Raw genomic sequence first — 26,075 nt, 5'->3', positions numbered from 1 at the left:
AAAAAAAAATCATGCTAACAAAAAGCAAACGAGCAGCCATAGCCACCCTAATATCAGATAAAATAGACTTTAATACAAAAACTGTTACAAGAGCCAAAAAAGAGCACTATGTAATAATTAAGGGAGTGATTAAAAAAGAATATGTGTGACTATAGTAAATGTATATGCACTCAATGTGAGGGTACCTGGTTATTTTACAAAAAATGTTGGGGCCGGCACTATGGTATAGCAGGTAAAACCGCTGCCTGCAGTGCCAACGTCCCATGTGCATGCCAGTTTGAGACCCAGGTACTCCACTTCAGATCTAACTCTCTGCTATGGGATGGGAAAGCCATACAAGATGGCCCAAGTCCTTGGGCCCTTATACCCGCATGGGAGACCTGGAAGAAGCTCCTAGTCCCTGGCTTCAGATAGGTATGGCTCTGGCCATTGCAGCCATTGGGGGAGTGAACCAGCAAATGGAAGACCTCTCCCTCTCTCTCCCTCTGTAACTCCACCTTTCAAATAAATAAATAAATCTTTTAGAATAAAATAAAACAATAAAATGAAACAAATGTTCATGTTAAGAGACACAGACTCCAAAACAATAATACTGTTGGACTTCAACATGCCACTTTCCTCAGTGACAGATCAAAAACACAAAAAAATCAACAAAGAACAACAATCTACACTATGGACCAAAGGCACCTAACTGATATTTATGGGACATTTCACCCCACAATTGCAGAATACACATTCTTTTCATCAGTTCATAGAACTTTTTCTAGGATGAACATATGCTAGATGAAAAAGCAAGTCTCAACAAATTCATAAAATCTGAAATCATACCATGTATCTTTTCTGAACAAAATGGAATGAAGCTGGAAATTAACAACTTAAGAAACCATAGGACCGGCATTGTAATATGGCAGATTAAGCTGATGCTTGCAGCACCAGCATCCCATATGGGTGCCAATTCAAGTCCTGGCTCCTCCACTTTTGATCCAGCTCCTCTGCACTCACATGGGAGACCTGGAAGAAGCTCTAGGGTGCTGGCTTCAACCTGGCTCAGCTCTGGCCATTGCAGCCATTTGGGGAGTAAACCAACAGATTAAAGCACTCTCACTCGCTCTTTATCTCTCTGTCTCTTTCTGTCTCTCTCACTCTCTCTCTATAGCTCTGCTTTCAAATGAATAAAATATATGTTTAAAAAAAACTCTAGAAAATATGCAAATACAAGGAAACTGAACAGTATGCTTCTGAAGTAATGATAAGTCACAGAAGAAATCAAAAGAGAAATCAAAAAATTTCTGGAAACAAATGAAGATGATGATACAACTATCAAAACTTATGGGATATAGCAAAAGTAGTGTTAAGAGGGACGCTTATAGCAATTAATCCCTACATCTATAAATTAGAAATGTATCAAATTAATAACCAAACAAATCATCTCAAGGACCTAGAAAAATAGGAACAAACCAAATGTAATATTAGTAGGAAGAAATAATTGAAATAAGAATTTAACAAAATTAAATTTTAAAAAATACAAAAGAACAGTGAAGAACTGGGTTTTGAAAAAAATAAACAAAAGTCATGCACTACTAGCCTAAATAATCAAAAAAAAAAAAGGTGGGGGGGGCCAAGTAATAAAATCAGATACGAAAAAAGGAGATGTTACCAAAGACCACAGAAATAAAAGAATCATCAGGAATTACTACAAAATAGGTATATGCCAACAAATTGGAACATCTTGAAGACAATGGACAGGTTTCTAAACACATACAAACTATCAAAACTAAGTCATGAATAAAAAGAAAACCCAAATAAAACAATAATCAAGATGGAGACTGATCAGTAATAAAAACCCTCCCAGGGGCCAGCATTACCCATAGTGGGTAAAGCTGCTGCCTGAAGTGCCAGCATCCCATATGGGTGCCGGCTTGAGACCCGGCTGCTCGACATCCAATCCAGCTCTCGCTATGACCTGGAAAAGCAGTGGAAGATGGCACAAGTCCCTGAAGCCCTGCACCTTCATGGGAGACCTGGGAAAAGCTCCCAGCGCCTGGCTTAGAATTGGCACAGCTCTGACAGTTGTAGCCATTTGGGGAGTGAACCAGCAGAAGGAAGACCTTTCTCTATGTCTTTCCCTCTCACTGTCTGTAACTCAACCTCTCAAATAAATAAATAAAATCTTTTTTAAAAAAATTAAGGAAGGAATAATCTTCTCAAAACTAGTGCTGACACGATATCCATTTGACAATAAACATAAGAATATCACCAAAAATTCACACTATCCACAAAAATTACCTCAAATACATCATATACTTTAATATGAGAGCTAAAACTATAAAACTTATAAGAAAAAACATAGGAGAAAAACTGAGATCTAGGGAGAAAAATTTCCCATAGAAGCATTAACAGTAACAGAAAAGTATTAATTGAACTACATCAAAATTAAAACCTTTTGTTTTTCAAAATACATCAAGAAAATAAAATAGCAAGCCAAATGCTAGAACAAATACTGACAGTACAAATAGCTGACAGAGGCCAGCACCGCGGCTCAATAGGCTAATCCTCTGCCTGCGGCGCTGGCACACTGGGTTCTAGTCCCGGTCAGTCGGGGTGCCGGATTCTGTCCCAGTTGCCCCTCTTCCAGGCCAGCTCTATGCTGTGGCCCGGAAGTGCAGTGGAGGATGCCCCAAGTGCTTGGGCCCTGCACCCGCATGGGAGACCAGGAGGAAGCACCTGGCTCCTGGCTTCAGATCAGCGTGATGCGCCGGCCGCAGCTCGCCAGCTGCGGCGGCCATTGGACGGTGAACCAACAGCAAAAGGAAGACCTTTCTCTCTCTCTCGCTCTCACTGTCCACTCTGCCTGTCAAAAAAATAAAATAAATAAAATAAAATAAAATAAAAAAACAAATAGCTGACAGAGAACTGGTATCCAGAATATATAAACAACTTATATAATTCAGTACTAAGAAGAAAACTCAACTATATCATACAAAAGATCTGAATAGATACTTCACCAATAGATTACCAATAAACACGTTTAGAAGGTTTATAAGAAATCTTTTCTGTATGATGGAAATATTCTATATACTTATGAGATATTAATTATGTATATAGAATTATCAAAATTTTTACAACCAGGGGCCAGTCTTGTGGCGTAGTGGGTAAAGCTGCCGCCTCCAATGCCGGCATCCCATATGGGTGGGCACCAGTTCAAAACCCGGCTGCTCCACTTCTGATCCAGCTCTCTGCTATTGCCTGGGGAAGCAGTAGAAGATGGCCCAAGCTCTTAGGCCCCTGCACCCACATGGGAGACCCAGAAGAAGTTCCTGGCCCCTAGCTTCAGATTGGCACAGCTCTGGCTGTTATGGCCAATTGGGGAGTGAACCAGCGATGGAAGACCTCTCTGTCTCTCTCTGACTCTCCTTCTCTCTCTGTGTAAGTCTTTTGAATAAATAAATAAATCTTTTAAAAAAAAAAATGCTACAACTGGCTGGCGCCGCTGCTCACTAGGTTAATCCTCCGCCTGTGGCGCCGGCACACCGGGTTCTAGTCCCGGTCGGGGCACTGGATTCTGTCCCGGTTGCTCCTCTTCCAGGCCAGCTCTCTGCTGTGGCCCGGGAAGGCAGTGGAGGATGGCCCAGGTTCTTGGGCCCTGCACCCGCATGGGAGACCAGGAGAGGCACCTGGCTCCTGGCTTCGGATCAGCGCAGCACAACAGACGCAGCGTGCCACCGCAGCGGCCACTGGGGGGTGAACCAACGGCAAAGGAAGACCTTTCTCTCTGTCTCTCTCTCTCACTGTCTAACTCTGCCTGTCAAAAAAAAAAAAAAAAAAAAAAAGCTACAAGTGTATAATTAAAATCCATGCATTTCACTTTATTAAAACTGTGACAAGGCCAGCGCCGTGGCTCAGTAGGCTAATCCTCCACCTTGCGGCGCCGGCACACCGGGTTCTAGTCCCGGTCGGGGCGCCGGATTCTGTCCCGGTTGCCCCTCTTCCAAGCCAGCTCTCTGCTATGGCCAGGGAGTGCAGTGGAGGATGGCCCAGGTGCTTGGGCCCTGCACCCCATGGGAGACCAGGAAAAAGCACCTGGATCCTGGCTCCTGCCATTGGATCAGCGCGGTGCGCCGGCTGCAGCGGCGGCCATTGGAGGGTGAACCAACGGCAAAGGAAGACCTTTCTCTCTCTGTCTCTCTCTCTCACTGTCCACTCTGCCTGTCAAAAAAAAAAAAAAAAAAAAAAAAAAAAACTGTGACAAATAAGAATATTCCATAGTGTTAGCAAAGACATACAATGTAATCTAGAAATTGGTAAATTTCTCAAGTGTAAATCAGGCAAGTCCCGTCAAATCTGAATGGGCATGGGGAATAGTGCTGTGGTGTAGAGGGTAAAGCCAATGCCTGCAGTGCCAGCATCCCATATGGGTGCTAGTTTGAGTCCTGGCTGCTACACTTCCAATCCAGCTCTCTGCTATGGCCTGGGAAAGCTTATAAAATCCATCAAGCATTTATTAAACCACCATGTACCAAGGATAAAAACTGAGTAAGAAATACAATTCTTTTCCTCCAGAATCTTGAAAACAAAGCAAAAACAGAGTAAAGCACCACTATGTGATTATAGTAAACACTCTTTCATTTGACAATGTAAAATTAGTTACATGAGTGCTAGGAAGAAAAAAGAGAAGAAAAGTATATTACATAGGGAAAATCTGAAAAATAATCTTAAACTGTGATTTTAAGTTATGACAATCTCTTATGGACTGAATGACCTGGGTTCAAAACCACTTTTACCCAGTAATAGCTATTTCTCAGGCCTCAGTTTCTCACTTATAAAACAAAGTCAATACCCAGCTTCCACTTTTTGGAACAGCTGTATTACATGAGGTAATAGAGGTTAATCACTTGTCATAATGCTCAGTACAAAGAAGGCCTTCAATCAGACAGTAGAAGATGTGAATGAAGCCTGCCAGGTTACAAAGTTGAGAAATCAAAAAATTCTGAAAATAATGGGTTTACAGTCCCTTATGGGCAAAGGAAACAAAGAAGATTATAGCAAGTGAGGAGAAACTGATATGATGAGATATCCCTTCAGAGTAACTTCTCTTTTGTCATAGCAAGCATCTGTGCAAATACAAACCAGTGTCTGATGGCCACTGATGAAGGGCAGTGCTTAATGGCTGCCCGCTTTCTGATGAGGACAGAAACTCATCATGTCACTTGTTAGACTATTCATTCATAAACCTGCAGGTGTTCATAACCCTGTAAAAAGTAGAAAAACATGGCACATTCAAGGACCTCTATAGCCCTATCTTGAGCCGGGTAGTGGAAGAAACTGTTCTATGGAACTTTAGGATAATTGTTAAGATGTATCTCTTCAAAAGTGATCACTGGTGGATGCAAATATCACAAAGCAATTCAATGAAACAAAATACGGCAGATTATGTGCCTAACTTTCCTTGGTTTTAACCATTTTAGCGTATATGACAACTGTATGCTTTTCTTGATACAAAATTATTTTGAAAATAGAAATTCAAAGAAGATGCAGAAATATTTGTGCTGGTCTGTTTCATTTTTATCTTGGGTAGGAACATGAAGTTAAGAATAAATACAAAGCACTCTCACTAGAGCTTTCCTTCAACATAAAATCAATGTCAGCAGTGCAAGCTGCAGAATTTAAGTGCAAAGTTCAAAAATCATTTCCTAAGAGCACAGAGTACTTAAAATACAGTATGGCTAGATTAATGTTTACTTATTTCACTTAGCACTGGATTATCAAATATCTTTCCCTGGACCTACTGGAGCTTATAAAAATTATAATTTATTGAAAGAGTTTCATATATACAGAACACACCTTCAGTGAAACACATAGCAGAGCAATGCCTCCTGCTATTATATATATATATGTCATAAAGTTAACATAAACAAAATGTTAAACGTACAAATGTTTCAAACTCATAAAAATCTATTAAATTATCTGCTTACACTACTACTCATAATTGACTGATTATCACAGAATCTTAATAGAAATGAGAGCAAAACAGATCTTTCAAAAATACTTCATGAAGCACACTGAGTATAATCTAATCCCAACCCTTTGGTTTATATAAGTAAGTCCAGAGCTTCAGAGAGCTATAACTTGCCCAAGGCCATTCTCAATAAATTAATGGAAAGAGGTCTGAAAAAGCAGGGCTCTTAATTTAAGATTAATGCAATCTGTTTACCACTATAGTTTGTGGTCTAACACTTGATGTTTATATTAGACATTTGATGTTTATGCAAAATTACATAAACCATACTAATTTTATTCTCTCTTGACCTTAATTCTTCTATGCTAAACACAAAAAATGTGCAGTGGGTCACTTCTGGAGATCAGATTACAATTTGTAACCATTATGAAGCACATTATCATATAAGAAGGCAGTCATGGGGAACAGGAAGAGGGGTGGGAATGTGGGTTGTAAGGCGGGTAGGAGGAATTGCTATGTTCCTAAAGTTGTATTTATGAAACCAATGCAAATAAACAAACAAATAAAAGCAATGATCTAGAGGCCATTGTGGCACAGCAGGTAAACCACAGTCAGGGAGATAGGCATGCCATATTGGGCACTGGTTCAAATCTCAGCTACTCCACTTCCCATTTAGCTCCCCGTTTGTGTGCCTGGGAAAGCAGCAAAAGATGGCACAAGTACTTGGGCCACTGCACCCACTGGGAGACCTGGCTCTTGGTTTCAGCTACAAGCCCAGCCCTGGCTGTTGCAGCCACCTGGGGAGTGAACCAGCAGATGGAAGATTTCTTCCTGTCTCTCCTGCTCTTTCTGTAACTCTGCCTTTCAAATATATAAATAAATCTTTAAAAAAAAAAAAAAGGCAGTCATCTGGTGAAAGATTCTAACTCATTGCCAATAATTTTTCTTTATGTACTTATTTTTCTAGGTATAAAAGAAAAATACTCATCATCAAGGAAGGAATCTTTATTCCAATGACATTCACCTTCTCTCAACTATAAGTTCAGGACAAATGAAAATATGGCAACAGTCTGAAGTAGGTGGAAGTAGGGGAAAGCTAAGGGTTCATGTCAAGTAAAACATTAGGCCGAGATACTTTCCAAAAGGATTAAAGTTCAAGTTCTTTGTTTTCAGAATTTTAGTATATATAACCTACTTCAGTCCCCCCCCCCAAAATAAGAATTTAAAACACAAGATTTCGCAGCACTTCTTTTTAGGCAACATATATAATGAAAATAATGTGTAGGATCAAAAAAACAGACTAATGACAAGGGGGCTGGTGCTGTGTTACAGTGGGTTAAAGCCCTGGCCTGCGGCTCCGGCATCCGATATGGGAGCTGGCTTGAGTCCTAGCTGCTCCACTTCTGATCCAGCTCCCTGCTACTGCATGCCTGGGGATGGCCCAAGTCCTTGGGCCCCTGCACCCACATGGGAGACCTGGAAGAAGTTCCTGGCTCCAGGCTTCAGATATGTTCAGCTCTGGTATGCAACTCTGGCCATTGAGGCCATTTGGGGAGTGAACCAGTGGATAGAAGACATTCTCATTCATTCATTCATTCATTCATTCTCTCCCCAGCCCCACCAGAACTCTTTCAAATAAATATATCTTTTAAAAAAGAGATTAATGACAAGAATTCTGGGTTTGGCCTATATTTTCATAAAGAATATTTGTTATTTGTGTGTCAAAATCTATAAAATATCTGTAGTCATTATTTTTCAAGAAGTTATTCTCATTCCTGAGTATAATATACATACATAGGTAAGAGACAATGTATCTTATTGATTTTTCAATACTGTTCTCAAAATCAGTGCTGTAATTTTAATGTGTCCTGTAAATTTCATGTGTTGTTCAAAACCTAACCCCAAAATCCTATGCTAATGGTATTTAAGAGGGGGAACATTAGGGAGATGACTGGGTCATGAGAGTTCTGCTCCCTCTATTCATGAATTAATGGATTCATGAGTTAACAAGGAAATGGCTTTGTTATTAAAGTGTGCTTTATCTAACATGATTGCTCTGCTCACCATGTGACACCTCTACAATGTTCCAATACAGGAGGAAGCAATTAGCAGTAGCCAGCACAACACTCTTAGGTGCTCTTAGGTTTCCAACCTTCAGAACTGGGACTCAAAATTGCTATTCTTTATAAATTACCTGGTCTGTAGTACTTTGTTACAACAGCTCTATAACTAACACAGTTAAAGAGTATACATTAGTACATTTTTTAAGCCCCTACTGTAATGCACAGGCAGAGTACAGAAGACATTATATAAAAAGTTACAGAGGAATTTTGAACAAATAATGTATTATTCAAAATACTTAAAAGTTGCAAACAGTATGAAAACAAGAGCAATGAGAAATGCATAGAGCAGATAGCTATGAAGCAGAGAAGATCATTACCAGGAACAAAAGTGGATTTTCTGCAGAGCAAAGTCAGTTAGGAGATATATTTTAAAATAAAGCCAAAGTCTGAAGTTGCATAAGACAGCTCAATACTTTTTCCTGGGCCCAATACACCACGATGGTGCAATTCTGCAATTCATGCCAGTTTGTCCAACCTAACTGCTATTACAATATTTTCTTAAATCAATTGACTCAGAAACAGCTGCAAAGCAAATCTTACCATTCAATAACTAAACACTGTCTGGAAAAATTCTGCTTTTGCAATATTAGACAGACAGGATTGAGAAAATATTCATAAACAATGAGTGTTTTAACCTTCAAACCTATGAACACCAGACCAACAGGAAGCAGATAAGGAAAGAACTTGCATCATAGTCCACAACTTTCCTTTTGTCCATCCTATATCTCTCGTGTCATTACCATAAGTGTGGCTTCAAAGAATTTTTCACAAGATACCCCAAAGGTATATAAACTAAATAAAGAAAAGCATTTGTTACAGCAAAAGAAATTTGAATACAAGAATCCTGAAGACATAACTCCAAATGTTTCTGCTCCTTACTTACTACTTTACACAAAAATCATCTGTCATTAACATCATGCTTTGCTGAAAAACATATAGCACAGTGGTTAAATATAAATTTGAAGTCAGATCTAAATTTCAAGAAGTTCCAAACACAAGAAAGATATGGAAACACTTCTGTTCCAAGCATTTTGGATAAGATACTCATAAAACTTTAATGAAATAAGCAATTTCAAAAGTATACGTAGTTGGTAGAAACTTAATTTACTGAAAATATCCTGGAATTATATTAGGCAATTAGAATCCAAAACTTTGGGGCCAGCGCTGTGGCGCTGCGGGTTAACGCCCAGGCCTGAAGCACCAGCATCCCAAATGGGCAACGGTTTGAGGCCCAGCTGCTCCACTTCTGATCCAGCTCTCTGCTATGGCCTCAGAAAGCAGTGGATGATGGCCTAAGTCTTTGGGCACCTGTATCCATGTGGGAGACCTGGAGGAAACTCCTGGCTTTTGGCTTCGTATCAGCGCAGTTTTGGCCGTTGCAGCCAAGTGGGGCGTGAACCAGCGAATGGAAGACCTCTCTCTCTTTCTGCCTCTCCTCTCTCTGTGTAACTCTTTCAAATAAATAAATAAATCTTTAAAAAAAAATCCAAAACCTTAAGAGGATGCACATAATTTGAGTCAGAAATTCAATTATGAATTCAATTTCTACTAGGAAAGTAATAGATTAAATATGAAATATGTATGAACAAGAATGTTCTCTACTGTAATATTCATAATGACAAACTACCGCAAAATTCTTAAATGTACGTTAGTATAGGACTAGTTGGTAAAATTATTACGCTACAAACACACTATTAAATACTAGGCAAACCTAAAAAAGAATGATGAACAGCCACGTTGTGTTAGAAAAAGATTCATGATATGCCAAGTGAAAATGTAGACTACAAAATAGTAGGTATAAAATAATTTCATTTACACTAGAAAAAAAATTTAACCACAAAATTAAAAGAGATACTTTGGAATAATTTACCTTAAAGTGCAAAACAAGTATTATCTTCAAGTGACTGGATTGAAGATTATTACATGTTGAGTATTCCTTATCCAAAGTGTTTAGGAGCAGAAATGTTTCAGATTTTTGAATATTTACACAGATCAAGCACACCCAATCATAAAATATGAAATACAAATGCTCCGAACTCCAAAAATTTTTGGCCATCAAATCACCACTCAAAAATTTCTGGATTTTGGAACATTTAAGACATCAGATTAGGAATGCTCAACTTGTAACATTTTCTTCTTTGTAATTTTTATGTTCTTATTTTATTATAATGAGCACTACTACTTTTATAGTTTGACAGGAAAAGCTTTTTATGTTTCAAATCTAAAAACATAACATTACTACATCTATACAAGGTACACAAATGATCAAGAGTAACTTATAGGAGTACACATTTGGCAAAGCAAATAAGATGCCACTTGAACACCTCTATCCAGATCACAATGCTTGAGATTCAAGACCCATCCAGCTCAGTCTCCTGACTTTCTGGTAATGTACACCCTGCAGGGCAGCAGGCAATGACTCAAGCAATTAAATCCCACCATTCATTTGGGAAACCCAGACTGAGTTTTCAGCTCCTGGCTTCAACCTAGTTGGCACTAGCTTTGGTGAGCATTGGGAGAGTGAACCAGCAGATGGAAGATCTCCCTGACTTCCACGCTTCATCTTCCCTTCATCCTTGCTATTTAAATAAATAGTTTTCATTAGTTATTTATAGGGGACCAGTGTTGTGACATAGTTGGTTAAGCCATCAACTGCAATGCTGGCCAGTTTGATTCCCAGCAGCTCCACTTGAACTCCAGCTCCATGCTAATATACCTGGGAAAGCAGCAAAAGACAGCCCAAGAACTTGGGTGCTGTACACATGTGGGAGACCCAGATGAAGCTCCTGGCTCCTCACTTCACCCTAGCACAGCCCTGGCGATTGCAGCAATTTGGCAAAAGAACCTAAGGATGGAAGATCTTTCTCTCTATCCCTCCTTTTCTCTGTAACTCTGCCTTTCAAATAAATATATAAATCTTTTTATAAAAAATTTATTTTTTTAAAGATTTATTTATTTATTTTGAAAGGCAGAGTTACTGAGAGGCAGAGGCAGAGAGAAAAATAGAGGGGTCATCCATCCACTGGTTCACTCCCCAGTTGGCCACCAATGGACGGACCTGTGCCAATCCGAAAGCAGGAGCCAGGAACTTCTTCAGGTCTCCCATATGCATGCAGGAGCCCAAGCACGTGGGCCATTTTCCACTGCTTTCCCAGGCCATAACAGACAGCTGGATCAGAAGTGGAACAGCCAAGACTTGAAATGGCACCCGTATGGGATGCCAGCACTGCAGGCAGCAGCCCCACACACTATGCCACAGCAACGGCCCCAAAAACAAGTTATTTATATAAATCCATGTAATATACTCATATGTAAATATGTACTTATATCCAATCTCACTTCTACAAGTACATATCTGAAATTTTGACTTTTGAATATTAACATTTAAAAATTGCAGCAGTGAGGAATATCTGTGTCATCCTAATACAACCACTAAAGCTCCAATACCATTATACAATGCAGTTTTAGTTGAGTGCTATACTATACTTTGCCTTTTGAATTATTACTAAAACAGAAAAAAAAATCACAACTACCTCTAATAAACTGCCTGAAATTTATGATAAAAACCACAGCAGAATGCCAATTCTTTAACAGGTGTAGAAAGAAATAATAATTTGTAAAAGTCCAAGAAAAGAATAACCAGAGTTATTCAGACAAGTCTGACTTTTCTTTCCTTCCAGGCATGTCCACCAAAGTACCACATGTGAAGATAAACCATAACATAGAGAAAGGTAAGAGAATAACTTTAGAAATCATCTAAATGTTCTTAGTATTCATAGTAATTTAATATTAAACTAAAGATAAACTTCATATTAAAGACATGAAATTTGGATTTGCTCATTTAGATTAGATTTACAGAGAGTCTGTGGTATGCAGAATCATCTATAATGAATGTTAAAGATATTCAAAAATTCATAAATTTTGATTACTTATTAGAGAAAGAAAAAAGTACTTACCAGTAAGTCCCAATTATTTTGTTCAAGCAATGTAATAGCTTCATCAATGTTTTCAATGCCAGTACATGCCTAGAAACCAAGTACAAAAGCATTTATATATAATTTTTGAAATGAGGTTATACTTAAAAATGTAAATGGCATAATATGTAATTTAAGTTCAGATAGGTATGTGAACCTATTTAAGACACTAAAAGCCTAACACACCTGTGAGCATTTTACACATATATTTTTAACTGTTAATTATACAATAAGTTTCCATTACTAGAAATAAAAATAAAGCAATAAAATCATGTTTGAATAGATCTCTAATAAACAAGAACAATTTTTATTAAATTTCTAAGACATATATAAACAAATTTTAACTCAAACCTCGTACTTTATATAAAAGTTAACTTAAAAGTAGCTGATAAATTTAAAGTAAAGTCAAAACCTATAAAACTTCTAGATATATGCTAATACAGGAACCAATAGATACACGTGGTTAACAAGTCTACTGAGTTAAGATGTGCCACAAATGTAAAATAAACAATACGTAGAATCTAGTACAACATTTAAATGTGAACTATTTCATTAATAATTTTTATCCTGAATACACATTCAAATAATTTTTGACATATTGGCTTAAACAAAGCATAATATTAAAATTAATAATGCTCACTGCCTTATTGTTTTAGCATTGAAAAATTTCAAATTACCTGTGACTTTTATTATATTTGTAGTATTGTTATAGAAAAAAACATAGAAGGGGATGGACAGCATTTGGCACAGTTAAGCCACTGCTTATATGTCAGCATCCCATATCCAAAGGGATATTAAACCAGTTCAAGTCCCAGATGCTCCATTTCCAAGAAAGCAGTGGAAGATGGCCCAAATACTTGAGCCCTGCCACCCATGTGGGAGACCCAGATGGATTTCCTGGCTACTGGCTTTGGCCTAGCCCAGACCTCGCTGTTGTGGCCATTTGGAGAGTGAGCCAGCAGACTGAAGGTATGACTCCCTCCCTCACTATTTCTCCCTATTTGATGCTCTGCCTTCCTAATAAATAAATATTCAAAACAGAAAAAAACAGGATATATTTTTGACCAGATTAGGCAAACAATAAACATGACAGCAAAAAGCACATTTCAAATAACTGATAAAATAGACTTCATTTAAAATTAGACCACTGCTCTTTTAAAGACACTATCAAAAGAACAAAATGCCAACTCATAGACTAAGAGTAAATGTCTGCAAAACATGTCAAACAGAAGATTTATAAACAGAACATAAGAATTTACAAAACTCAATTTTTTCAAGATTTATTTATTTATTGGAATACAGAGAGAAGGAAAGAGAGAGAGAGACCTTCCATTTGCTGGTTCACTGCCCAGATGGACGCAACAACCATGGCTAGGCCAGGCTGAAGTCAGGAGCCAGGAGCTTCTTCTGGGTCTCCCACGTGGGTAAGGGGCCCGAGCACTTGGGCCATCTTCCACTACTTTCTTTTTTATTTTTTTGACAGGCAGAGTGGACAGTGAGAGAGAGAGACAGAGAGAAAGGTCTTCCTTTTGCCGTTGGTTCACCCTCCAATGGCCGCCGCGGCCGGTGCGCTGCGGCCGGCGCACCGCGCTGATCCAATGGCAGGAGCCAGGTACTTATCCTGGTCTCCCATGGGGTGCAGGGCCCAAGGACTTGGGCCATCCTCCACTGCACTCCCTGGCCACAGAAGAGAGCTGGCCTGGAAGAGGGGCAACCGGGACAAAATCCGCGCCCCCACCGGGACTAGAACCCGGTGTGCTGGCGCCGCAAGGCGGAGGATTAGCCTAGTGAGCCGCGGCACTGGCTTCCACTACTTTCTCAAGCACATTAGCAGGGAGCTGGATCACGAGTAGAACAGCCAGGATTTGAATTGGCACCCATATGGGATGCCCGCACTGCAGGCAGCAGCTTTCCCCTTACACCACAGTGTTGGCCCCCAACATCATTACTCTTTAGGGAAATGCAAACAAACACAGAGAGATACCATTTCCAAACATTAGAATCACTGTATCTCCACTGTCTAAAGACCCAGAAGTCTAAAATCTACAAAACAACAACCTTGAAAGAGTAAAATCCCAAATGTTAATACCTAAAGCAGAAACCCAGAAAACCTCAATGCAAACTGAAAAAGGGGCCATATAAAGAGCTAAATTCTGGGGAAGATATTGGTGTACATCATGTTTATATACAGCAAATACTTGGAAACCTGGGAAAACATTACGTTCGTTGTATCTGTGTGGGTATTTCCAGAGAAGATTAATGTGTCAGTCTGGGGAACTAGGGAAGATCAATATTGGCAAACATCACCCAATTGGTCAAGGAGCCCAGAGAGAACCAATCCAGAAGGTAAAATGGCCTCTCTCTCGAAGAGAGATTAACAGTTTTCTTCAGCTGCCTTGAACATCAGAACTCCAGGCTTCCAACCATTTCACTCCAGGACTTCCATCAGCATTTTAGGCTTTTTAAATTTCTTTTTTTCAAACATGACTTCAAAAATACATTACTGGGGCCAGGGTTGTGGAATAGTGGGTTAAGCTGCTAACTGCAAAACCGGCATACCATATGGGCGCTTGTTCATGTCCCAGCTGCTCCACTTCAATCCAGCTCCCTGCAAATGGCCTGGGAAAAGCAGCAGAAGATAGCCAAAGTGCTTGGGCCCCTGCATCCACATGGGAGACCTGGAAGAATCTGCTGGCTCCTGGCTTTGGCCTGGCCCAGCCCTGGCTGCTGTAGCCAATTGGAGAATGAACCAGTGGGTGGAAAATCTCACTTTCTATGTCTCTCCCTCTATCTGTAATTCTGATTTTCAAATAAATAATAAAAAAGAAAAAAAGTAAATGCATTATCACAACATTAACTTTGTTAGGCTGGCACTGTGGCACAGCAGGTAAAGCTGTCGCCTATGATGCCAGCATCCCAAATAGGTACCGGTTCAAGTCCCGGCTGCTGCACTTCCAATATAGCTCTCTACTAATGCCAGGAAAAGCAGCAAAAGACGGCCCAAGTGCTTGGGCCCGCTTGGGAGACCTGGATGATGCTCCTGGCTTTGGCCTGTCCCAAGACTACCCATCGTAGACATCTAGGGAGTCAACCAACACAGAGATCCCTCTCTCCTTCTCTTTCTCTAACTCTTTCAAAATAAATAATCTTTTTAAAAAATTTGACTTTGTTTATAGGCATTGTGTGGTTACATAAAAACATGGAAACGTCCTCAGCAATTGAAGAGATAGCCTTTTTTGTACATCCACATTTGTGAAAGATATAATATCTAAAGATATCCATATGATGCAGTGACTCACTCTGGTTTTTTGATGAAACCCATCAAAAGACTTAGGAAGTCCACCATGGTATTCTCAATAACCAGCAATAAAGCTAGGTGCATTCAATTACCAACCATAGTGATAGCTGTTTATACAGTATACTTATTTCTCTTTTCTTAATTATTTAATTATTTGAAAGGCAGCATTATGGGGGGTGGCGCAAAGAGACAAAGAGATCTTCTATCCACTGGTTCACTCCCCAAATGGCTGCAACAACTGGGGCTGGAGCTGAGCCAGGCTGAAGCCAGGAGCTTCATCTGGGTATCCCAGGTGGGTGGCAGGGTCACAAAGACTTGGGCCATCTTTAAATGCTCTCCCTGACCAATTAGCAGGAAACTAGATAAGAAATGTAGCAGCCGAGACTCAGTCAATCATATGGGATGCCAGTGTCTCAGGCAGTGGCTTACCTAATTATGGCACAACACCAACCCCAAACTTACCTGTTTCTTTCTGCTCATAATTGTTATACCTATGTGACTGTTATTATACCTGTGTTTTCAAAATATGTATGGAATTACTATTTTATTGTGTAATGTGGCCTATGATGTGTTCTGTCATATGTTAATTTCTCAAACAAATCCTCCTTTAAAATGTAAATATTAGAGTGGGCATTGTGGGAATGGCAGGTAAGCCTGGTATGGGGTGCCTGCATCCCTTATCACAATGGCTGGGATCAAGTCCCACTCTATTTTTGATCCAGCACCCTGCCAATGTACCTAGAAGGCAGCAGTTGATAACTCAGTTACTTGAGTCCCTTTCACCCACATGAGAAACCTGGAAGGGGTTCCTGACTCCTACTTTTAACCTGGCCCAGTTGTAGCAGGCATTTGGGAGTGAATCAACAGATGGAATCAATCACATACACACTCTCTCTTTCTCTGCCTTTCAAATAAATAAAAATGAGTAAACATTTTTAAAAACTTAAACAAACAACTTTGTTTTAAGGCAGAACTACAGAGATTGAGAGAGAGAGAGAGATCTTCCATCCTCTGGTTAACTCCCTAAATGATCAAAAACAGCCAGGTCTGAGCAAGGCTAAACCAAGGAGCCAGGAACGCAAACCTGGTCTCCCACATGGGTGGCAGGGGCCCAAGGACTTGAGCCATCATCTGCTGCCTTACCAGGCCCATTAGCAGGGAGTTGAAACAGAAGCAGAATAGTCAGGACACAAACCAGCACTCTGATAGGAGACGCCAGCATCACAAGTTGCAGTTTAACCCTCTGCACCATAACGTCAGCCCCCAATAAACATCTTTTTAAGGAATTTTTAAATGATTTCTTTCTATATTTTCAAGATTTTGATCTTTCAATATTTTAGACTTTATGGGGCCAAGTGGAATTTCAGGCTCCTGACTCCCCCTTGCCCCGCCCTGTCAATTGCAGTCATTTTGGGAGTGAGTGGATAGAAGATCTCTTTCCCTGTTTCTCCTCCTCTCTCTCTCATTCTGCCTTACAAATAAACAAAAATAAATCTTTAGGGGCTGGCGAAGTGGCGCACTAGGTTAATCCTCCGCCTGCAGTGCCGGCATTCCACATGGGCGCTGGGTGCTAGTCCTGGTTGCTCCTCTTCCAGTCTAGCTCTCTGCTGTGGTCTGGGAAGGCAGTGGAGGATGGCCCAGGTGCTTGGGCCCCTGCACCCACTTGGGAGACCAGGAAGAAGCACCTGGCTCCTGGCTTCGGATCAGCGTAGCTCCAGCCGTGGCGGCCATTTGGTGAGTGAACCAACAAAAGGAAGACCTTTCTCTCTGTCTGTCTCTCTCTCTCACTGGCCATAGCTCTGTCAACTAAATAAAAAAAAAATCTAAAACAAATAAATCTTTAAAAAAGTTTTGGAGCTTATGAATATTGATCTTCTGGGATTCTAATAAATATTGGAATTATAGCATTAGGGACTGTCTATCTGGATTTCAGCTCAAATCAATGTTGTACCCCAAAACAGAGACAATATGCAAAGACTAGGAAAGGTTACTCACCATTCTCTATATTTTCTCCATTTTTTAAAATTTTTAAAAAATATTTTGTGTATTTGAGAAGTAAGAGGTAGAGATGGAGAGAGAGAAGTCTTCCATCCACTGGTTCACTCCCCAAATAGCCGCAATGGCCAGAGCTGCGCCTATCCAAAGCCAGGAGCAGGAGCCCCTTCTGGGTCTACCACAGGGGAGCAGGGGCCCATGGCCTTGGGACATCCTCCACCACCTTCCCAGGCCATAGCAGAGAGCTGGTCGTAAGTGGAGCAGTCAGGATACCAACCGGAGCCCCTCCAGGATGCTGGCATAGTAGGCAGAGGCTTAGCCTACTGCACCACAGTGCCAGCCCCTTTTCTTCCTTTTCAATTTTTTGTGTTTACCCCAGATGTTCAAGGAAACCTCAAAAACACTAGGAGACCACATCTGAATTAAAAGAGACTGTTTCATGTGTTGAAGTCCGAAACACTAATATGAAGGTATTCAGAGATGAAGCCTCTGAGAGGTAATTAAGGTTAGATGAGACCATGTCAGTGGGATCCTCAGGATGGGATAGTACCCTTATAGTGACAGCTTTCTTACTGCTAAAGTCCCAAGGCAACGCAAGGTATCACATGGCAGGAGACATGGAGCATGCACGGGTCCGTGCCTTGGCTTTCTCCCGCTTCTTACAAAGCACCAATATTCAATCATGATGGCTCCAAATTGTCGACTTTACCTCTAATCCTAACCATCCTTAAAGGCTTCACCTCTAAAACCACAGTAGATTGTTTCCACCCTCTTAATATCTCACAACAGAGATTACATTTTAACACACATTTCCCAAAGGGGCAAACTATATTCAAACCACAACACTGTCTATCTGTCTCTCTACCTATCATGTAAAAACAAAGCAAAAAGGCAGCCACCTGCAAACAAGAGCACCCTTATTAGAAAATGATCATGCCAGTACCCTGATCTCCAACACCCAGCATCCACAACTCTGAGAAAATAAACGTCCCTTTAAAAAATTTTTTTTTGTTTTTATGTATTTCAACGGGAGAGTTACAGAGAGAGGAGGACAGACAGGGAAAGAAAGAGAGAGAGCTAGCTCTTCCATCCGTTAGTTCACTCCCCAAATGGCCACAACAACTGGGTTGGTTGGTCCAGAGCCAGGAGCTTCTTCCAGGTCTCCCACAGGAGTGGCAGGCACCAAGGACTTGGGCCATCTTCCGCCACTTTCCCAGGCGCATTAGAAGGGAGCTAGATGGCTGCCAACAATCAGAGCTGCGCAATCCAAAGCCAGGAGTAGGAGCCTCTTTGGGTCTCCCATGCGAGCACAGGGGCCCAAGGACTTGGGCCATCCTCCATTGCCTTCCCAGGCCATAGCAGAGAGCTGGATTAGAAGTGGCACAGCCAGGACACGAACCAGGACCCACATGGGATGCGGAGCTGCAGGAGTCAGCTTAACCCACCATGCTACAGCAGCCTTAAATGAACATTCTTTAAGTCATCAAGTGTAGGATATTTTGCAGACAGCTGAGCAGACAAAGACAAAGATCACACACAACAAGAAAACAAACTTTACAAAAACTGTTTAGAGTAATTATTAAACAAACAACTGCAACCCACAACAAGCAATAAAAACTAGAGTTGTGGAAAGAACCTGATATCCAGAGTTATACTACATGTGTATGTATGTGTGTGTCTGTGTGTGTACACACACACTATATAAATTTAAAATTTCCAGTCCTTAAAAAATTATAAAATATACAGAGAAACAAAATAAAGTCCATTCAAGGGAGAGGTAAAACAGACATTATACTCAGATAACACAGTTCAATCATTATCTTTAATTTACTTAGTTACTCTTAAGAAATCAGGAGGACAATGTATTATAAACAGTGTCACTAAAAAGATAAAAATTATTTTAAAACGGAGCCCCCCAAAAGATCTACCATTTGCATCAAATGGGCACAACTGGAGGACATCATGTTGAGTGAAATAAGCCAGCCACAGAAAGACAAATACCACATGTTCTCCCTTATATGCGAGGGCTAAAATTTAAAAAAACAAACAAAAATGAAAGAAATGCCTATGTGTATTAGTAATGCTGCAAATTCAGCTTTTGTGAAACTTTGTTTTATACTTTGTCAAGCCAATGGTTAAGAATCTTATACTACCCCTCTGCCTGTCAAAAAAATAAATAAATAAAAGAATCTTATACTAATGGCTGGCGCCGCGGCTCACTAGGCTAATCCTCCGCCTAGCGGCGCCGGCACACCGGGTTCTAGTCCCGGTTGGGGCGCCGGATTCTGTCCCGGTTGCCCCTCTTCCAGGCCAGCTCTCTGCTGTGGCCAGGGAGTGCAGTGGAGGATGGCCCAGGTGCTTGGGCCCTGCACCCCATGGGAGACCAGGAAAAGCACCTGGCTCCTGGCTCCTGCCACCGGATCAGCGCGGTGCGCCGGCCGCAGCACACTGGCCACGGCGGCCATTGGAGGGTGAACCAACGGCAAAGGAAGACCTTTCTCTCTGTCTCTCTCTTTCACTGTCCACTCTGCCTGTCAAAAAATAAAAAAATAAATAAATAAAATAAAATACAATGATCTACCTTCGGTTTACTTTAGTCTCATAAGATTAACCCTACACTAAGTAAAGAGTTGACCAAATAGTAAGAAGTAAAAAACACTGTTCCTCAACAGTGGAGACAAGGGCTATAAACAATCATCAAATCACAAAATGTCAATTTCACTCCTATACATTACATTTGTGGTACACCAATCAGAGAAAACATGTCATAATGGTTTCTAGTTGCATCCACTTTGGTGCAAAAGACATGATTTCAACCTTTTTTATGGCTGAATATTCCAGACTATCTACCCGTATCTATATCTATGTATGTATGTATGTACATATATAATATATATATATATATATCACAATTTCTTTATCCAGTCTACAACTGATGGACATCTAGGTTATCCATATTTTAGTTATTGTGAACCCGATGTGTCAGCGCCGCTAGGCGGAGGATTAGCCTATTGAGCCGCAGCGCCGGCCCTCATTATGGTTTTGATTTGCATTTTCCCAGCAGCATTTATTAAAGACTGGGGATTCATTTTAACTCATTCATCAAAGATTAGTTAGTTGTATATGTGTGGATTAATTTCTGAGGTCTTTATTCTGTTCCACTGGTCCACATGTCTATTTTTGTGCCAATACCAGTCTGTTTTGATTATAACTACCCTGTAGTTTGCCTTGAAATCTGGTATTATGTTGCCTCCAGATTTGTTTTTGTTGTATAAAATTGCTTTAGCTATTCAGGGTCTCTTGAGTTTCCATATGAATTTTAGCATTATTTTTTCCTAGGTCTGAGAAGAATGTCCTTGGTTTGCATTTCTCTGATGGCTAGTGATCCTGAGCATTTTTTATGTGACTGTTGGCCATATGAATTTCTAATTTTGAAAAATGCCTATTCAGGGCTGGCACTGTGGTACTAAGCCTCTCCCTGAAGTGCTGACATACCATATGGGTGCCAATTCATCTTCCGGCTGCTCCTCTTCAGATCTGAATCTCTGCTAATGCACTTGGGAAAGCAGTGGAAGATGGCCTAAATGCCTACGCCCTTGAACCCACATGGGAGACCTGAAAGAAGCTCCTGGTTCCTGGCTTCAGATCAGCCCAACTCCAACTCTTGCAACCATCTGGAAAGTGAATAAGCAATGGAAGACCCTCCTCTCTGTCTCTCCTCCTGTCTGGAACTCCACCTCTCAAATAAATAAATAAAATCTTAAAAAAAAATAAGTGAAAATGCCTACTCAAGTCCTTTGCCCATTTCTTAACTGGATTGGGTTATTTATTTTCTTGTGGTTAAGTTTATTGAGCTCTTTATAGATTCTGGATATTAATCCTTTTCCTGTTACACAGTTTGCAAATATTTTCTGCCATTCTATCCATTCTATCAGTTGCCTCTTCACTTTGCTGAGTGTTTCTTTTGCAGTGTAGAACTTTTCAGCTTGATGTAATATGATTTGTCAATTTTGGCTCTGATTACCAGTGCTTCTGGGGTCTTTTCCAAGAAGTCTTTGTCTTGGCCAATGTCTTGCAGAGTTTCTCCAATATTTTCTAGTAATTTGATGGTATCAGGTCACAGATTTAGGTCCTCGATCCATTTTGAGTAGATTTTTGTGTAACTGTGAGGTAGAGGTCTTGTTTCATGCTTCTGCATGCAGAGATCCAGCTTTCCCAGCCCCACTTGTTGAAGAGACTGTCCTTGCTCCAGAAATTGATTTAAGTGCCTTCGTCAAAGATAAGTTGTAGACATGTGAGTTGATTTCTGGAGTTCCTATTCTGTTCCACTGGTCAATCACCTGTTTTTTTGTTTTGCTTTGTTTTACCAATACCAGTCTGTTTTGATTATAACTGCCCTATTATGTCTTGAAATCTGGTATTGTGATGCCTCTGGCTTTGTTTTTGGTGTATAAGATTGTTTTGTTTTTTCTATATCTGGTAAGAGTGTCCTTGATATTTTATTTGGTATCACATTGAATCTGTAAATTGATTTTAGCTCCTTTGTCAAAGATAAGTTGATTGTAGATGTGTGGTTCGATTTCTAGAGTTTTTATTCTGTTCCACTGGTCTACATGTCTTTTTTTTTTTTTTTTTTTTTTTTTTTTTTTTTTTTTTTTTTTTTTTTTTTTTTTTGCCAGAATCAGGCTGTTTTGATAATAACTGCCCTGTAGCATCTCTTGAAATCTGGTATTGTGGATGCTTTAGCTACTCGGGGGTCTCTTGTGTTTTCATATGATTTTTAGCAACATTTTTTCAAGATCTGAGAAGAATATCATTGGTATTTTGATTAGGATCACATTCAATCTGTACGTTGCTTTTGGTAGTATGGACATTCTGATAACATTAATTCTTCCAATCCACAAATATGGAAGATTTCTCCATATTTTTGTGTCACCTTCTATTTCTTTCTTTAGTGTTTTGTAAATTTCATCATAGATATTTGACTTCCTTGGGTATATTTACTCCAAAGTATTTAACAGTTTGCAGCTATTGTGAATGGGATTGATCTTAGAAGTTCTTTCTCGGTCCTGGCATTGTCTGTGTATTCAAAGGCTATTGATATGTGTGTGTTAATTTTATATGCTGTCACTTTACCAAACTCTCTTCTGAGTTCCAGTAGTCTGTTAGTGGAGTCTTTTGATTTCCCCGTTTATAGAATCATGTCATTGGCAACTAGGGATAGTTTGACTTCCTCCTTTCAAATGTGTATCACATTGATTTCTTTTCCTTGCCTTATGGCTCTGGCTAATACCTCCAGGGATATAGCAAATATCAATGGTGAAAGTGAGCATGCTTGTCTGGTCTGGATCATACTGGGAATGCTTCTAGCTTTTCCCCATTCAATAAGATGCTGGCTGTGGGTTTGTCATAGAATGCCTTAATAATGTTGAGGAATGTTCCTTCTATATCCAAAATTTGCTTAAGGTCTTCATCAAGAAAGGATGTTGTATTTTATCAAATGCTTTCTCTGCATCTATTGAGATAATCATATGGGGATTTTTATTTTTATAAAGATTTTTATTTATTTATTTAAGAGGTAGAGTTACAGAGAGTAAGAGGGAGAGACAAAGGTCTTCCCTCCATTGGTTCTCTCCCCAAATGGCCGCAACAGCTGGAGCTGCACCAATCCAAAGCCAGAAGCCAGGTGCTTCTTCCCAGTCTCCCATGCGGGTGCAGGGGCCAAAAACTTGGGCCATCCTCCACTGCTTTCCCAGGCCACAGCAGAGAGCTGGATTTGAAGAGGGGTAGCAAGGACTAGAACCGGTGCCCATATGGGATGCAGGCATCGCAAGCAGAGGATCAACCTATTGCGCCACAGTGCCGGCCCCAATCATAAATCATAAATCATATTTATTCTTTAGTTTATTAATGTGATAAATCACATTTATTGTTTTTCATATATTGAACCATCCCTGCATAGCAGGGACAAATCCCACTTAGCCCAGATGAATGATCTTTCTTATGAGCTGTTTGATTTAGTTAGCTAGTTTTTGTTTGCTTGAGGATTTCTACACCTATATCCATCAGGGATATTGGTCTATAGTTGTATCTTCTGGTTTTGGAATTAAAGTGATACTGGCCTCACAGAAGAAATTTGAGAGGATTCCTTCCCTTTCAATTGTTTTGAAAAGCTTGAGAAGAACTGGAAAATGCTTCTTTAAATAGCATGGTACCATTCAGCAGTGAAGCCATCCAGTCCTGAGCTTTTCTTTGTCGAGTTGGCCTTTATTACTAATTCAATCTCTGTCATTCCTCTGTTTAGGTTTTCTATGTCTTTATGACTCAATTTTTACAGATTGTATGTGTCCAGGAATGTATCCCTTTCTTCTACATTTTCTAGATTGCTTGTATAACGCTGTTTGTAGTAATTTCTGATAATTCTTTTATTTCTGTGGTATCTGTTGTTACATCCCCTTTTTTTATGCCTAATTTTATAATTTGGGTCTTCTTCCCACCTCTCCCTTTTATTTTTGATTAGTTGGGCCAATGGTTACTCAATTTTGTGTATTTTTTCAAAAATACCACCTCTTCATTTCACTAATCTTTGGTATTGTTATTTTGGTTCAAATTTGTTTATTTTTCTCTAATTTTAATTATTTCTTTCCTCCTAGTAATTTGGTATTTGGTTTGTAGCTCTGTTATTTATTTGTTGATTTTCTGTCTAGTTGATCTGTCCACTGATGAAGGTGAGGTTTTGAAGTCCCCAATACTAAAGTATTTAATCTTTTAATTGGAGAATTTAGGCCATTTACATTCAAGGTTATTACTGATAAGTAATGACCTGACCCTGCAATTTTTCCATAAATACTCCTATTATTTGCTTTGGATTTCCTTTGTACTTTGACACAGATTTTCTTTGATGACTTGGACTATGTCTCTCTGTTCTCTCCTAGCCTGTAAGGTTTCTGATGAGAAGTCAGCTGTGAGTCTAATTGGAGAGCCTCTGAAAGTAATCTGACATTTTTCGAGTTACACATGTGAAAATTCTTCTTCCATGTCATGTGTGGATTTCTTTAACTCATTAATTTGCTTCTCACTGCTTCTGAATAATCCTATGGTCAATCTTTTGAATTCCCTTTCAAGCATTTAATCAATCTCTTGGTCTTCACATTCTAATACTGTGGTCTTTTGGGGGAGTAATGCTGTCTTCCTTATTCTTGTTTCTTGAATTTCTGAGTTTATTTTCAGGTATTTGTGGAAATACTTGCTGTTTTTTTTCCCTTTGATAGCTTTTATCTTTGAACTATGCATGTGTGGCTTAGTGGAGTGTCTGCTCTTTCTGTGAATACTAAGAGGGGTGTGCTGGGTGTGGCCAGGGACCTCTGATTACTGTTCTAGGGTGGGGCAGGTATGCAGGGTGACACCCAAATTGGGCATGGTAAATCTCCTCTATTGTCAGCAGGCTGTAAGGTGCAATCACCTCTGTTGGTGTAATCACATCCTCACCTCCTCTCTTCTAAGATGATCAATACTGGGGTTAGCCCACAGCGGGTACAACACTCACCTGCACTACCTAATGAACCACACACAAAGGATCTGTACAGTCCTCAGTGTGAGCACGGATCCCACTGCAATGACCTACCCCAGGCAATCAGGGAGTTCTGAGCCTCTGGTACCGCACACAGCAATTGCCCAGAGACATAGCTACACCCTGTGCCCTATTGTGCAGTCACAAAATTATTGCAGTCTCAGCACATCTCGAAATCACAGGGCGCAGAGGATCTACTCCACCCCACGAGCCTATCCCATCCCTGAAGACAGCAAAGACGTTCCCAGAGCACGCTGCCTGTGGGTGCTCTCTCTTGGCAGTTTGAGCCCTGGAGCCTCTGATAATTTGAGAGGCTGGGGGCACGTCAGAGTCCTACATGGGTAGGCAGCCCCCATCAACCCTCCCAGCCAGACTCAAAGTCAATAGGGAACATGGATTTTTCCCTCTGGTAAAATCCCTGATCACATGCATACACAAGAGCTGCCACAGCTGCTGATGTCAAAATGGCGACTTTTCCCCCGCCAGTTACCAGTTACAGTTTCCCTTGTCGGGGAAGAAGGAGAAAGAAACGTGCCCTTTTTTCACTGGGTTAGGTGGGTACCCTGTCCCCCATTAGGGCTACAAACTGGACTCAAAAACAGTGTGCTCTGCCTGGTTTTCCTCTAGTAATATCACCAGTGGCAGAGGCTACTACAGCCTGCTCTCACCTCACTCTCCAAAGCTGGCACTTCCTCCAGCTCTCAGCTATGGGGACTGTATATTGTGTCAATGATCGTCGCTGCACGTCCACACCTAGCACGCTGACCCATGGCATCCCTCTTCATTCTGTAAAATTTGCATGGAATGCCCTTCCTACACTTTTTTGCTACTATTTTCCCCTCGCCTAAAGCAGTATATTCTTTCACTATTCAATCATCCTGGAATCCCCAATAAATCTTCTAAAAAATACATTATGCTAAGTGAAATAAGTCAGGTATAAAAACACAAATATTGTACAATTCCACATCTGTTCAGTACCTAAAGTAGTCAAATTCAGAGATACAAAAGGAAATGGAAAGTTAACACTTAACAGGAATGGCATTTCAGTTTGGAAAAATAAAGTTTTGTAGATAGATGGGGATGATGGTACACAATATTAGCATATTTAATATCACTGAACTGTACACTTAAAAAAGGTTACAATCGCAAATTTTATATT

General features: G+C 40.2%; 1 protein-coding gene across 1 annotated transcript in view; it reads right to left on the bottom strand.

The window, feature by feature from the left end:
- FAF1 (Fas associated factor 1) overlaps nucleotides 1-26,075 on the bottom strand; it is a 468,145-nt gene that overhangs the window by 408,042 nt on the left and 34,028 nt on the right. The window contains exon 2 of the mRNA XM_051857780.3: nucleotides 12,036-12,104. Within this exon, the coding sequence (XP_051713740.1) occupies nucleotides 12,036-12,104 (69 nt within the window). The remainder of the gene's footprint in view (nucleotides 1-12,035; nucleotides 12,105-26,075) is intronic.

The sequence above is a fragment of the Oryctolagus cuniculus genome, chromosome 7 (assembly GCF_051225735.1).
Source record: "Oryctolagus cuniculus isolate XC-2025 breed Fujian yellow rabbit chromosome 7, ASM5122573v1, whole genome shotgun sequence".
NCBI lineage: Eukaryota > Metazoa > Chordata > Mammalia > Lagomorpha > Leporidae > Oryctolagus > Oryctolagus cuniculus.
This window is presented reverse-complemented; position numbering and strand designations above follow the sequence as displayed.